The sequence below is a fragment of the Hesperophylax consimilis genome, chromosome 27, assembly GCF_061612785.1.
Source record: "Hesperophylax consimilis isolate HC1 chromosome 27, BYU_Hcon_1.0, whole genome shotgun sequence".
Lineage (NCBI taxonomy): Eukaryota > Metazoa > Arthropoda > Insecta > Trichoptera > Limnephilidae > Hesperophylax > Hesperophylax consimilis.
Window position 1 is genome coordinate 2,923,399 of NC_142862.1, and position 15,342 is coordinate 2,938,740.

Genomic DNA, 15,342 nt, shown 5'->3' on the forward strand with positions numbered 1-15,342 from the left:
AAAGAACTCGGTCTTGTCACACACTTCTCGCTTCATTCACCTTCATACATCGTCTCATACATACTCATCTATTATTCTGACTCTTGACATATTCACTTTATCGTGCCATGTCTTGCTCGGGCGTCCCCTACTTCGGCTACCATTCGCATTTGCGTCATATAATTTTTTACCCTTTATTAATTGGTATGTATTCCTATAAATGAAATCAATTATGTAAATTTACGAATTTACAAACTCAATTTATCGAAATCATCTGAAAGGTGAAAAATATTTGATCTCCTTTTATTGTTGTTATTGTTAATTGAAGATTTGACTGCCCTGACGCTATAAATTTGCCGTCATTACATATACCTCCGAAGCGTACTAGATGGAATATATTATTACACAGCAATAACTTTGTGTTCAATTCTTTTATATACCGGGCAATGAAATAGTAGATTCGAATTAAATTTCAACAAATTCAAAGCCAAATTAGTTCAGCACTGTTTAGTTAATGTGAATAACGAGTAATCACAATATCTTCCTAAATTAATTTTTTTTTATTACCTGTGTATATTATTCCATAAATTTCAAGGGTTCTATCAAGTTAGTATAACAATAACTTAACGAGTGTATTGTATTCTATTTTTTTTTTATATCTTTTTTTATTTATGTTATACTGTTGTTTACAACTTAATTTATAATCGTTATGTAAAAGCCCAATAGTTCTGTCACTGACAACTCTCCTAAATGACACGCTAAATTGTTAAGGAGGCCGTTTTTTTGATTCCGTTCTCCTAAAAATGTGCCTAGGGGAAGAAAAGGTTAAAAGTTATAAAAAAAATATTCTTTGCGGGTCATTTTATAAGTTTATTTTATTAGTTGTTTAACCCTTAGGATACGACCAACTACAATAGCAGTTTAGTGAAATCATGACTACCTTCAGATGCACTGCAATGTGCAGTGTATAGACCTAGGTTTTAGAAGTTTTGAATGCATTTCAATATTGTCCATGAAAATTCCTTAGTGACACGTTGACATTGTAGATGGCTGTCAATTATTTCAAATATAATTTTCAACATTATATTTGACTTTGAGATATTTACAAAATATTAGCCGTCTTCTAAGGGTTGAAGAAAATTGGCATTTACGACTGCTCACTGATCGCGGAAACCTGTCATTCTTGACTGTTCACTGGCTTGGGCTGATCACGGAAACCTGTCATTCTTGAGTGTAACTCAATCCTAACCGACATTGCGACGTTTGGGATTGTTTTACGCACGCCATTTCAATAATAACTTAAAATAAAAATATATAGGTGTTGAGTGAAAACCAAAGAAAACTTTGAATGTAACACTGTACCAAATATATACTAACATAAAAAACTATTATCTAGATGAATGTTAGCATAGTTTTACAATATACCCGGTTTGTTGTTTAGGAATTTAATTTTGAAGGCTAAAATACTCATTATCCATACATACACCAACATGTTTACAATCGACATTTAAATTTACACTAGCTGAGTCCACGGCGTTGCCCTGGCTTTACGCAGAATTTTTCGCAATCTCATACAGACAGAGACCTTCCTCTCGTTTTGAAGGTCAAGTGTGCAAAATTTCATCAATCTCGGAATAAAACTGTAGATCTATATTAAAAGCAAATACACGCCTTCTACCACAGACACTATTCTTTAAATAAATGGAAAATTTGTCCTGAATTCTCGTAGATCTGTTTCAATTTGAAACATGCCGTTTCCGCTGTTAAATATTTTTTTAACTTTGATTTACTGGATTTTTACAGGGAGCAACTCTTCTGAAACTCGTAGAGAGACTAACGTATCACATCTACGCGGACCCGGCATTCGTACGCACCTTCCTGACAACCTATCGCAGTTTCTGCCGCCCGCCCGAATTGCTCGATCTCCTCATAGAGAGATTCAACATACCGGACCCTAGTTTGGTATACGATGCTCCAGGTATGTCATCCTCTTGTTTAAACAATTTTTGGATTTATGGTTCTCGTCTGTTTATTTTCTATTCAATGACAAATAGGTTCAAGTCAAAGTCATTTAGCAAGTTTTATAAAAGAATGAATAATTCAAAATGTTGATTGATGAAAATAACAACTTGCTTTACACGCTGCTAAGCTCCCAGGAAAAAGAGGTGTTCAGAATCTAAGCAGGGCTCACCGGATCTAGGTAATAAGACTTCATACTTATATAGAAAAGTTTATTCTGTGTCCTAAAGGGTTTTTACTCTAAATGATCATCTTATTGATCTCTTTGTCATGGACTTGTCCTTGTGGTCATGGAAGCTTTTTCTGTTTCCTCCCTCTTATAATATAATAAGTATATATTTGCTTTAATATTTACAGAGAAAGCAGAGACGGTGGTCGCCGACACTGAGAAACTTAGCAAAAACTCATCGAGGGAAGATTTCAAGCGGTATAGAAAGGAATTCCTTCAGCCCGTGCAGTTCAGGTAAAGAATGATACTAATAACTCTTGTAATGCACAAGATGAAGCCAATTGGCAGTTTATCCCCACAGTCTCTGTTAACTGATGATTCTCCACCCATTTCAGTTATTGATCAAATTGTGATCAGCCGTCAAGCCTGATAGTTTGACAACTGACGGAAATTTTATTAAACCCTGCAGGGGGCTGAGAATCAGCGTTTAATGGGGACCGCTTTTAGGTGTCTAAAATTCAGCACGGTACTGATTGTTAATCATATTAATTTAACGAAGGTTGATGGATTTATGTGAAAATTTGCTTTTCTTTCCTCCCTACCTTAACCTTCCAGCGGACGCGTTGAGAAATTTCCCTTGAGCGGGCGCTTGTCGTAAATTTTACGTCATAGAGTTTTCTCCATGTATGTGGTGTTTTCTTTATACAAATTTTAGGGAATTTCTTTAAGGTTTTTGACGGCCGGCATAGTCCAGTGGTAACGCATTGGACTGCCATTCCGAAGGTCGCGGGTTCGAACCCGGCGTGCGCAAATAAATTTTATTTGATTAATTTGTGTTATTTCATAATTAATTAATTAAAATAATATATAGTATATTTGCGGCACGTTCCAGAGTGGAAGATACTACCAGTATCGCCCTGGTGTAAGACCACCATTCAGAATTGAAACGTTGCTCCAAATGGCTTTAGCCGTGTTTAGTGACTAGATCTGAATAGCCAGGTACTTCCCCACCTTCCTCTTTCCCTTCCCCACTTACCTTCAGCCTCACAACATCCCCCAATTGGGGATGCCATAGTCTCACTGGCTCCAGACGGGAGCAGTTGGGACTCTTGTGAGGTATTCACTATAAAAAAAAAAAGGTTATAAAAAATTATAATAGACTGTACTTTAAAAAAAAAATTTTTCATTTCTTAAAAAAAAAACGAAGCAACACTCTAAACGTGTTAGTATTTCAAAACAAAATATTTTATCGACTTATTTAGTCAGAATCAATATTCTCATCCTTACAATTGTTACAAACCACCTCAACTGAAGAATGGTTCTTGCATGTAAAGGTCTGGCAACGGCAACACTTCATTGATGCTGAGGATCTTTTCTTATCCAGTGCACATAACCGACAAACACCGCGCTTTGGAAAGCTTCTGTTTTCTTCTTCTGTTATCGGTTCAACTGCCCAACCGTAATTAACTTTGAGAAAAGCACTTATATCTTGCGGTAAATGTTTGACATTTGATTTGACTCTAGCATAGCTCGAAGCTCGATGCTTACGAATAAGTGGTAAGAGTGGGGGAAGCGATATGGCGCGTCTGTCGTAAATTTTACGACAGTGCGCCCGCTGGAAGGTTAACAATACAGTGAAACTTATAAGTTTTTCCGAGGGACCAAAATGAATGTTCACATGAAAAGTTATTTATTATGTGAGAACTTGTAGAGAAGTGCGTTTCATTGTAATTACCGTGCTAAATATGCGTGCCACGCAATAAACATGTCTAAAATATGCACATACAGTAGAACCTCCTAAATTCGAAATCCACGGGAAATCAAAAATCAAATTTCGAATTAACAAATTCCCACGCAATTCGAAATTTTATGAAAAAACGCTGTAACGCTGGACGCTGAAAATCGAGGTCCTCGGACGCCCCTTCAAATTCGGGTAGTATCTTTGGAGTAAATTCATAATGATACGAATTATTCCCGTGTTCAGCTGATTACCTCTGCGGTTGGCCTTTCAAGTTAAAGTAAATTTGTAAAAATACCACACATTTCCGCATATTTTAACTAATTTTCTAGGCCCTTCAAACACGGATGTTCGAAATTAATTCCAATAAATATGACATTCCAGTGTAAATCGATTCAGATTTACAAAATAATAATACTAATTAGGACGATGTATAACCACATAAAAATACATTTTTCGCCATTTTACCTCCACGGCTGTATTTCAGATTGAGATTTACGAAATTTTATGACATATTTTTGCAAATTCGAATTTTTTCGAATTACACAAACAAATTTTTATGTGCGGACAAAAATAAATTTCGAATTGTGAATTGACAAATTTCGAAATAAAAAACCATTTTTATGAAAAAAAATTTATGGGGATATTTTTTTGGCGAAAATTTAGAATTAAGCGTTTTTTCAAATTATCGGGGTTCGAATTAACAGGGTTCTACTGTTAATTATGATCCCAAAGGAGTGGGAGACTTACTGGTTGAAACGCATGCTCGTGAAGTTGCCCCACATAAGCAGCTCCCGATCGACACCAGTTTTATTCCTAAAAACAGATTTATTTTCTGTCAGGATATTTTCAAATTAAAACTCACACTCGTTTGAAAACCGTTGTAAAAGTATAATGCTCATTAGTGGAATATTATGTTGGAATGTACAAAATATAACGGGCTGTTTATGAATATAAACTACCTCTATAAATTACCTCAAGCGGAAAGGTGGCACTCTTATTCGCGACAGCCGTGAACAATGTGATTTTGGATAGAGATAACTCTCAGTGATTCGTCTATTCTGTTTATATTATTTGTGGGATGTGTGGATTGAGATTTGTTGATGGCCACGTTGAATTGTTTAGCGAAGATGTTGTGTAATTGATGAGAATTATTCCATTATTTTGTGCAGGGTACTCAACGTGCTGCGCCACTGGGTGGACCAGCACTACTACGACTTTGAGAGGGATCCGTCTCTGCTGGACGCGCTGAGGACCTTCCTGGCCAGCATCACGGGCAAGCCCATGAAGAAATGGGTGGAGAGCGTCATCAAGATTGTGCAGAGAAAGGTGAGAGAACTCTTCCTAAATGGATAACACAGTTGTGCTGTATTCTTAAATGAACGAATCTGTTGCATTACAAAACAGAACATTGAAGAAATGGAACCTAGAGAGAAGAAGGGAACCTAACCTGTTATTTTATCAAGTTCTGTTTTATCCAGTTACGGAATGAAACAATCTGATCATTTAGCGCAAAAATCATTGTTTTAATTATTTTTACTGAATAGGTGGGGGCTGTTTTTAATAAACTGCTGCGGTATGAGAACGTAAACTCAAGTAGAGTCCCGTTATACCATTTGAAGAAAAGCTGAAATAGGCCGAGAACTGGAGTTTAATGAGGAGCGTTTAAACGTCAATCAAAAGTGGTGGTCGATTTGATGGGAATCAAATGTGATTATTATTAGTTATTAGATGGTCAATTGAGTGCTTTCATCTTTATTGTGAATGTTTGTTTTCAGAGTGGCTGCCTCGACCAGGCCAAGCTGGGTTCGCCGCCCGGCGCGGGTGGGGAGGGAGCGGACGCCGGACCGCCGCCCCCTGCGCCCGCTCCGGCGCCCGTGTTTGACCGGGTGCCCCCGCCGCTCGAGTGGCAGACGCGTAAGCCCGAGCGCCGCGGTTGGCACATTCTGGCGCTGCACCCCATCGAGGTGGCACGTCAGCTAACGCTGCTTGAGTTTGACATGTACCGGACGGTGAGTGGATTCTTCTCTTTCGTACGGTGGAAAAACTGAAGCAATCTATATATTTTTTAAGTTATGGCTATTACAAAAATGATTAATATTTTGTTTGTCTTTTGCTAGGTCAAACCTTCAGAGTTAGTTGGCGCTGTTTGGACCAAGAAGGACAAAGAAACATCCAGTCCCAATCTTCTCAGAATCATCAAACACACCAATAATGTAAGTGCCTTCATTGACCTTTTTCAATTTGATCTGTTGCAATGTATTTCTCTTGAGTGAACTATCAAAATGCTGATTGCGCGGGAAATAATTTTTTATGACATCCTGATATATTCGGGAAATAATTTCATATGTTATTCAATTCCAGATAAATTTGAGAAATAATTTTGTATGTCATTCGATTCCAGGTAAATTCGCACATTTTTGAACGTAAATTGAAATTTTGAACACAAACAAAGATAAAGTTTTTAAAATTGCTTACCGATGGTTTTTATTGTGTAAACTGTAATTACCACTTTACACGAAACAAAAAAAATACTTATAATTAGATAAAGATATTATTAAATAAGTTATTCACTTCATATAATTTTTATTCATTATCATCATAAATTATTTTTAATTTTTCTTGAGCGTCTATAGATCTTTTGTATGCAAACTGTAGAAAACCTGGTGTTCTCTCTTTCTAACACTGTTTAAATCATTTATCTCACCGTAATACAAAATGAGTATGAATTTTCCATATCAGGCTGGGAGAAATATCTCCTAAAAAGACTATGGATGTTTGACGTCTGGGAGAAATTTATTCTCAAAATAAGGAAGAAGAATAAATAATAAGTTGAGTCCATTTTTATTATTTTTTTTTATCAATGTTCGCATTCAAACTTAAATACTGGTATTTTTTTTTTTTTTTTAAAGTTTGTTTTCATAATTAAATTAATTCTCAAAGTTTAAATTTTATTAAGCCCGCCAAAACGAGCGGAATCCGAGCGGTAAGAGGCGGGGTGTGGGTGTGACGTCATTCGAACTGTGAAAACCACGTCGCTTAAGCATTTTGTATGGAAAATTTTTTAATTCTTCAACGAGGAATTCCAGTAATTTTTTTACCAATGTTAACCGTCTATTAGAATTGATGTTATTAAAAAAAAATGAAAATTGATTAAGATTTCATAGTTAAATTAATATTTTAAGTTAGAATATTTGCTATTCCCGCCCGGTACGGTATTCCCGTCGATATTTGTTGAGGTGCCCCGCGCGAATTCAGGACTACTGCGCAGAAAAGTAAAGACCAAAAGTAAAATAACTGTTTACAGCCCAGTTCACTGTGAGACTTTTCTGGGCGGCCGGCGGCCTGAAGTGTATCACATGCTATGTGACATGTATAATAATAAAAACTTCGAATATGTATCTTTAGAAATCCATTTCATATAATAACAACAACAAATACGTACATATATTTGACATACCCAAATAAACGTTTGGCCTATACACCTCTCTCATCTAAACCGACCATCTCTCATGTAATAGAAAGAGATGCACCATAGTAGAACTCCAAGATTCATATCAAGCTAAGCAAATAATCATAAATAATAATAAATAAAAAGAAATAAAAAAAAGAAATAAACTGAAAAATGGCATCAAAGTTAAACAAGATCTCACGGAGCTGCAAAGGAAACAAATGACGGATGTTTGGAAAGAGTTTGAAACGAGAAAAGCGGATGGGGAAACAAACATAACAATTAAGTACATAAACTCTGTTCCAAAAATAATAAAAAACGTGCCAAAAAACTTAAACAGCACCTAAAATTGTTTGGGTACTACCAAAATGTTCGCGGAATGAGAACCAAATTACAACATCTCAAAATAACTTCTCCCACATTCCCACATGATATTTTGTTATTAACAGAAACATGGTTAAATGAGGACATCAATTCATCGGAATTAGGTCTCAATAAATACAACATCTATCGTCTTGACCGTAACCCCATTACAAGCAACAAATCAAAAGGAGGAGGTGTAATGGTGTGCATATCTAAAAACATTTCATCTAAAAAATTGCCAGTTAAACACAAAAGCGTTGAACAGATGTTTGTAATGCTAAATATTTCATCCACAAAAATCATTATCGCTTGTACTTATATTCCACCAATGTCAGATCTGCAAATATACAAGAACCACATCGAGGATGTAGAAACACTAAAATATAAATATCCTAAAGCCAAATTTATAATTGTAGGCGACTACAATCTTCCGAAAATTGACTGGTCTTTCGATAAGAACAATGAAGTGATTATTAACGAAACAGAAGTGCAGTGTGTCAAATCTAAGGAAATGCTTGATATGTCTTTTTTCCTAGGACTAAAACAGTTAAATAAAGTGCATAATTCTTATAACCGAATGCTTGACCTAGTATTTTCTAGTGACTTAAGGACAGTGGTAGAACAATCGGATGAATTGTTGTTACCTATAGACCAACACCATCCGGCGTTAGATATTATTATCACAAATGAGTCTAGAAAATTGCAGAAATTAAAAACTTCATCGTACAATTTTTAAAAAGCTGACTACCCAAATATAATTGATTATCTTGACCATATAGACTGGTCATTTCTAGAAGATGAAAACAATATTGTGAATCAAGTCCAACAATTTTATTCAATCCTAAACACTTCAAAAGAACGTCATGTTCCAAAAGTTAATTTTATTGCATCCCTTTACCCTACATGGTTTTCAAAAGAATTAAAAGAATTGATTTATACTAAAAAACAAACTCACCGAATATATAAGCAATCTAGAAACGTCGATGATTATATAATGTTTACTAACATAAGAAAGCAGTGCAAAGAATTGTCTAAAAAATGTTATAATGATTATATTAGTTTAATAGAAATGGAGGTTCATGATAATGTTAAAAAATTGTGGAACTTTTCTAATGCTCAGCGAAAAAATGATTGTAGTTTACCAAATATTATGTATCTGAATAACAATTGTGCGGATAATACCGAAGGCATTGTCAATCTTTTTGCAGATTTATTCAAAAGTGTTTATGATGATAATATTACTGATAATGAAATCCCAAATGATATATCACTTGAAGAATCACTTAACCTAAACCATTGTTTTATTGAAATAAACGCTATAGAAAAGGCTATAAAAGCATTAGATACTAATAAATCCGCTGGACCGGATGGTTTCCCTCCAATATATTTAAAATCTTGTGTTCGCAGTTTGACTTATCCATTATTTTTACTATTTAATAAGTCTTTGTCGTCAGGGTGTTTTCCAAAACAGTGGAAGAAAAGCTATCTTACGCCTATTCATAAAAAGGGAGATAAAAGCGATATATCAAACTACAGACCAATATGTATATTGTCCGCTATTCCCAAACTATTTGAATCGTTAGTCCTAGATGTAATATGTAAACAAATTAATAATATTATTGTACCCAACCAGCATGGCTTTATCACAGGTAAATCCACCCTAAGTAACTTGATCATATACGAAAATTACATAACTGATTCTCTTGCCTTGAAGCATCAAGTGGATTCAATATATACTGATTTTTCCAAAGCTTTTGACAAAGTTAGGCGACATATCCTTGTACAAAAATTAAGTATGTTGGGTATCAAGGGTAATCTGTTAAGTTGGATTAATAGTTATCTTAGTAAAAGAGAGCTATGTGTCAAAATAAAATCTGTGGAATCTTACATTTTCGAAGCCACAAGTGGGGTCCCTCAGGGGTCTCACCTGGGACCAATTCTTTTTTTGTTATTTATTAATGATATTGTTAGCATATTTAAAGATGTTGAAGTTCTTCTTTTCGCAAATGATTTGAAAATATATAAAACAATACGCAGTCTAGACGATTGTTATACTTTGCAACTTAATTTAAATAAACTATATCGTTGGTGCATCATCAACTCTCTGTTTCTTAATATTAAAAAATGTCAGGTCATTCGTTTTTGTAAAATACGAAATCATACAATTTATGAATATTCGCTTAATAATGTAAAATTGACAGCTGTCACTCAAATCAGGGACTTGGGTGTTATATTTGATGAACAGTTAACATTCAATCCGCATATAAATGAAATCACAAATAAAGCCCTAAAAATGCTTGGTTTTATATGTAGAACCGCATGTGACTTCAAGTCACTAGAATGTTTGAACACACTGTACACATCTTTAGTAAGAAGTCAAGTAGAGTATAATTCGCCTATTTGGTCCCCGTTTTATAAAGTACATTCCAACAATATTGAAAGGGTACAACACAAATTTTTAAGATTTATTAACTTTAAACTGAATATTCCAATCCAAAATATAAATTATATCCAACTCATGCATCAACTAAATTTGATTACGCTGTCAGATAGGCGAATTATCTCCGACCTTGTTCTACTAAATAAAATTATTAATTATAGAATCGACAGCCCTGAAATTCTTGCCACAATAAAATTATTTGTACCTTCCAAAAATACGAGACAAAATTCCACCTTTTTCTGTGACAATTTCAAATCTAATTATCAAGCGCACATATCGTTAAATCGAATACAAAATTTTGGTAATAAATTTGGTAATGTTGTTGATATATTTAGAGATTCCGTAGCAGTGCTTAAACGAAATCTACATAAACACTTTGCTGAAATGTATGACTTATCCACTCCATAGTGAAAAACCCATTTTTTAGCTTCTGTTTTTTCACTCTTTTCTTTTATGACTTTTTAACTTTAATATATATGTTTTAACTTTACAAATTAATATTGTAATTTAAATAACAATTCGAATATGATTTTAAGTCCCTATAAATGCTGATTAATTTCAATCCATTTATTTTTCTAAGTAAGTAAAAAAAAAAAACTGTTCTCCGTAATGGTATTCTGTATTATTTGTAAAACATTTATGTACTACAGATATAATAACTATTTTATTTATATATGTACGTAAACTTTTAAATGTCACATAGTTAATGTAATAACACTAATAACAATGTATGTAAAAGCCCAATGGGCGTTTAAATAAATAAAATAAAAAAAATAAATAAAAAATAGGTGATCCGTTGTACGTACAAGTCACGACACATGTGACGTCAGAATTCTTTCGACCAATCGTGGAGCGTATACAGTCTATTGCTATTGAATGCTTTTTCAAGAACGTTTAACTAATTCTAAGAATAATAATATAGAAATATATTTATATATTTAGAATCGATATTTTTTGATCTACATGAACATATTTTTTATAAGTCAAAATATTTTTCACTCAACTTCCTTATTGCTCTATGGGTTATTGCTTATCCCATATCAAGCCTCCTGTCAATCCGAATTTCATAATTTTTTGTAACCGGGCATAATAAATCACACCGACAACTATATTTTAAAAGCATCAGATTTGTATAAAATCATACCAATCATTTTATGAAGTATACAATATGTGCCTGATCTGCCGATCAGGTACATGTGTAATTCATGATATTAAATTTAAGTTATTACTTCATGCTCCGATGTTTTCTTTAAATTAAAGAAAAGGAAGAACCATTTAGCCTTCTACACATGAATAACAAACGAGGTTCACGAAAGAGAAAGTCATCGGTAATGTGCTGTTTTAAATAACGGTTTTGTTTTGGTTTCAGTTCACCCGCTGGATAGAGAAGTCCATCGTGGAGGCGGAGAACCTGGAGGAGCGCACGGCCGTGCTGTGCCGCGCTCTGGAGGTCATGATGGTGCTGCGCGAGCTCAACAACTTCAACGGCATCCTGGCCGTGGTGTCGGCCATGGCCAGCGCCAGCGTCTTCCGCCTCAAGTTCACTTTCCCGGTAAGTCTAGCAAGCAAGCAACCACTAACTGACCACTCTCCCGGTAGGTCTGGCAAGCAAGCAAGTAAGCACTGACTGTCCATTCTCCTGATAGGTCTGGCAGTTAAGCTATACTCTTACTGTCCACTCTCCCACGATATCCACAATTACACTCGCCCATCTGTAATTAATTATGCAGGGAGTTACTTTCCTTAAACGCGTAAAGAGACGTACCAAATCTACACAATCCCGTCATTCATATGCACCTTTCTGAGGTAAGTCATTGGTAGCAGTTTCTTAAGCTTTTAGCAGCTGTTTGCCATGTAGAGAAGTTATACATTTGCACTGATTTTGTTGTTGGATGAATGTTTGGAAGATCGTGTCTGAACACGTTATGTTTACCAAAATGAAACATTGTATCCAATGTTTTCCAATTATCTCATATTTGACCTATTGGCACGAACAGATGCTCCCTGCCCGCCTGGAGCGAGCCCTGGAGGAGTGTCGGGAGCTGAACTCCGACCACTTCCGGCGCTACCAGGAGAAGCTGCGAAGCATCAACCCGCCCTGCGTGCCCTTCTGCGGCATGTACCTAACCAACATTCTTCACATAGAAGACGGCAATAAAGGTAATGATCACTTTTTCCCATACACCACTCAACAAATCAGCTCAGACATCCACTTTGGCATTTGCTCCATTTTGACATCTTGAATTTTTAATGACAATTATCTTGTAACTCCGGGTTTGTCTCACAAACTCTTTAAATAAAATTTCCGGGGTCAACAAACACTTTATTTGTGATTACGATTAGCTCGAATTATTATTAGCCGGCGGTAGGAATTCTTTTGGACCTCGACCTTAAAGTTGCAATCGTATTTATTTAAGTCTCAATAATATATATGGGAAACCTCTTAAAATAATATCTAGGATATCACAATAACATAAACATGTAAGCTACGGAACCATCACATACTAAATTTACGGCCATCATTCAGACAAAATATTAAATTAAATAAACAAAACTGGAGTGAGAGAGATATACTTATCGACTAAAAGGCGGGAGATCACCTTCCAGCTGCTGAGAATCGGGGACTTATTTCATGTTTCTGGATGAACTAAAGATATAGGAGATTTCAATGGAAAAAATAATAAGCCACATTTTAAACCTGGGTTGAGTACCATTTGACATATATTAATTTTTTTCCGAATGTATATTCTGCAAAATTTTGGTTTGAATCTTGGGTGCTGCTCAATGCTCAATCACATACAGTAGAACCCCGTTAATTCGAACCCCGATAATTCGAACCCCGATAATTCGAAAAAACGCGTAATTCGAAATTTTCGCCAAAAATATTTCCGCAGAAAAATTTTTTCATACAAAATTTTTTTTAATTCGAAATTCGTTAATTCGTAATTCGAAATTTATTTTTGTCCGTTCACGAAAATTTGTTCGTGTAATTCGAAAAAATTTGATTTTTTTGAAAATAAATCATAATATTTCGTAAATCTGAATCTAAAAGTCAGCCGTGGCAGTAAAACGCCGAAAAATGTATTTTTACGTGGTTATACATTGTCCTAATTAGTATTATTATTTTGTGAATCTGAATCGATTTACACTGGAATGTAGTACTTTTTCAAATTTAATTCGAATATCCGAGTTTGAAGGGCCGAGAAAATACGTTTTACGCCGATATATGTCGTAGTTTTACGAGTTTACACCAAATATCTGATTTAAAAGGGTCGGCCGCGACGAAACTCGGCCCCGAAATTTCGATTTACGCGTAAATATATCGTATTTTTACAAATTTATTTCGAATATCTGAATTTTAATGGGCCCGCCGCGACGGAAATCGGACGCAAAATTACAATTTACGCGGAAATATATCGTATTTTTACTAACTTTACTTCGAATATCCGAGTTAAAAAATATGGCGCGACGGAATACGGCGCGACGGAATACGGCCGCGAATTCTCGATTAACGCCGAAATATGACATATTTTTACGAAATTACTTCAAATATCTGAACTTAAAAGGCCGGCCGCGACGAAAAACGGGCGATGAAATTCGATTTACGCGGAAATATTTCATATTTTTACGAATTTACATCAAATATCTGAATTTAAAGGGTCAGCTGCGATGGAAATCGGCCGCGCATTCTCGATTTACACGGAAATATATCGTATTTTTGCTAATTTAGTTCGAATTTTTTCGAATTCGCATTTAAAGAGCCGGCCGCGACGGAATACGGCCGCGAATTCTCGTTTTACGCGGAAATATATCGTATTTTTACGAATTTAAATTCAGATATTTGAAATAAAGGGCCGGCCGCGACGGAAAATTACCGCGAATCCGATTTAAGCGGAAATATATCGTATTTTTTACGAATATCTCAATTTAAATGGTAGGCCGCGACCAAAATCGGCAGCGAAATCTAGATTTACGCGTAAATATATAGCATTTTTACGAATTTATTGCGAATATCTGAATTTAAAGGGCCCGCCGCTACGGTAATCGGCCGCGAAAATAAAGAAATAATTGGTATTAATACGAATTTACAGTTAAAATACCACCGGGATTCGAAGAGGCGGCCGAGAAAATCGATTTTCGGCGTTTTTTTTTTTTTTTTTTTCATAAAATTTCGAATTACCTGGGAATTCGTTAATTCGAAATTTGACTTTTGATGTCCGCTGGATTTCGAATTAACGAGGTTCTACTGTACTAGTTAATAAGTCAAAAATATATAAGTATGTATTGATTTCCTTACCTACCTAATGAGTTTATTGTAGACTGCACCCATAGATAAAACGAAGAGAAACATGGAATGGCTGTCAATGGCTGATCAAAGCGGCTATGCAACGAAAATTATGCTTTTAAACGAGGTCCCACTGTGTTTAGATGAGTTTTGTATTAGTATGGGTAAAGGATGAAGGCGATAGGCATTGTGTGTATGTATGATTCTTCTATATCTATGATTGTACCTGTACTTAACTAAATATAATCCCATTTGTGCTCATAACACTTTTGTAACGTTTTAAGCAAACTGACATACTGTGTACAATGTTACTTACCATGTTCCCTCCTGCAGATTTCTTGCCCAACTCGGAGCTGATCAACTTCTCCAAGAGGCGGAAGGTGGCGGAGATCACTGGAGAGATCCAGCAGTACCAGAACCAGCCGTACTGCCTCACCGTGGAGCCGCGCCTCAGGGTGAGTTCCAACACTCCATTATGTCGTTTCATCATCTTGTCCTGTGTTATCTTGGCATGTTGCCTCCAGGCGTCCCTGTCCCTCCATCCATAGCAAGCCTACCTATCCTCGCACAATCTCTGGAGTTGCTTCTCCATTCCTTTGTATCCAAGAGCTGTATATGATGTATGCCATTATTTCAGGGTTTTCTGGAGACCTTGGACCCTTTCCCTGGCAGAGATGATAATGAGATTAGGGACTATCTGTACAGCAAGAGTTTGGAAATTGAACCAAGGCATGCCAGACAAGCACCCAGATTTGTAAGTATATTTTTCCTTTATTTGTTTACCTTCGTAATGGCATATTTCACTTAATTTGTTAATTTGTAAACCCTGAAATTTATAGTACAGACCTTATCACTGATCATAACTTTTGTTGAAAAGGGAATAAGGCGGTTAACCACT

At 35.5% G+C, this 15,342-nt stretch overlaps 1 protein-coding gene across 1 annotated transcript in view; it reads left to right on the forward strand.

The window, feature by feature from the left end:
• The window catches only part of LOC149410469 (protein son of sevenless-like), a 79,216-nt gene that overhangs the window by 46,222 nt on the left and 17,652 nt on the right, over nucleotides 1-15,342 (forward strand). The window contains exons 14-22 of the mRNA XM_089648049.1: nucleotides 1,783-1,957; nucleotides 2,356-2,461; nucleotides 5,078-5,234; nucleotides 5,684-5,917; nucleotides 6,026-6,121; nucleotides 11,529-11,711; nucleotides 12,157-12,319; nucleotides 14,778-14,899; nucleotides 15,082-15,198. Coding sequence (XP_089504175.1) covers nucleotides 1,783-1,957; nucleotides 2,356-2,461; nucleotides 5,078-5,234; nucleotides 5,684-5,917; nucleotides 6,026-6,121; nucleotides 11,529-11,711; nucleotides 12,157-12,319; nucleotides 14,778-14,899; nucleotides 15,082-15,198 — 1,353 coding nt within the window. The remainder of the gene's footprint in view (nucleotides 1-1,782; nucleotides 1,958-2,355; nucleotides 2,462-5,077; nucleotides 5,235-5,683; nucleotides 5,918-6,025; nucleotides 6,122-11,528; nucleotides 11,712-12,156; nucleotides 12,320-14,777; nucleotides 14,900-15,081; nucleotides 15,199-15,342) is intronic.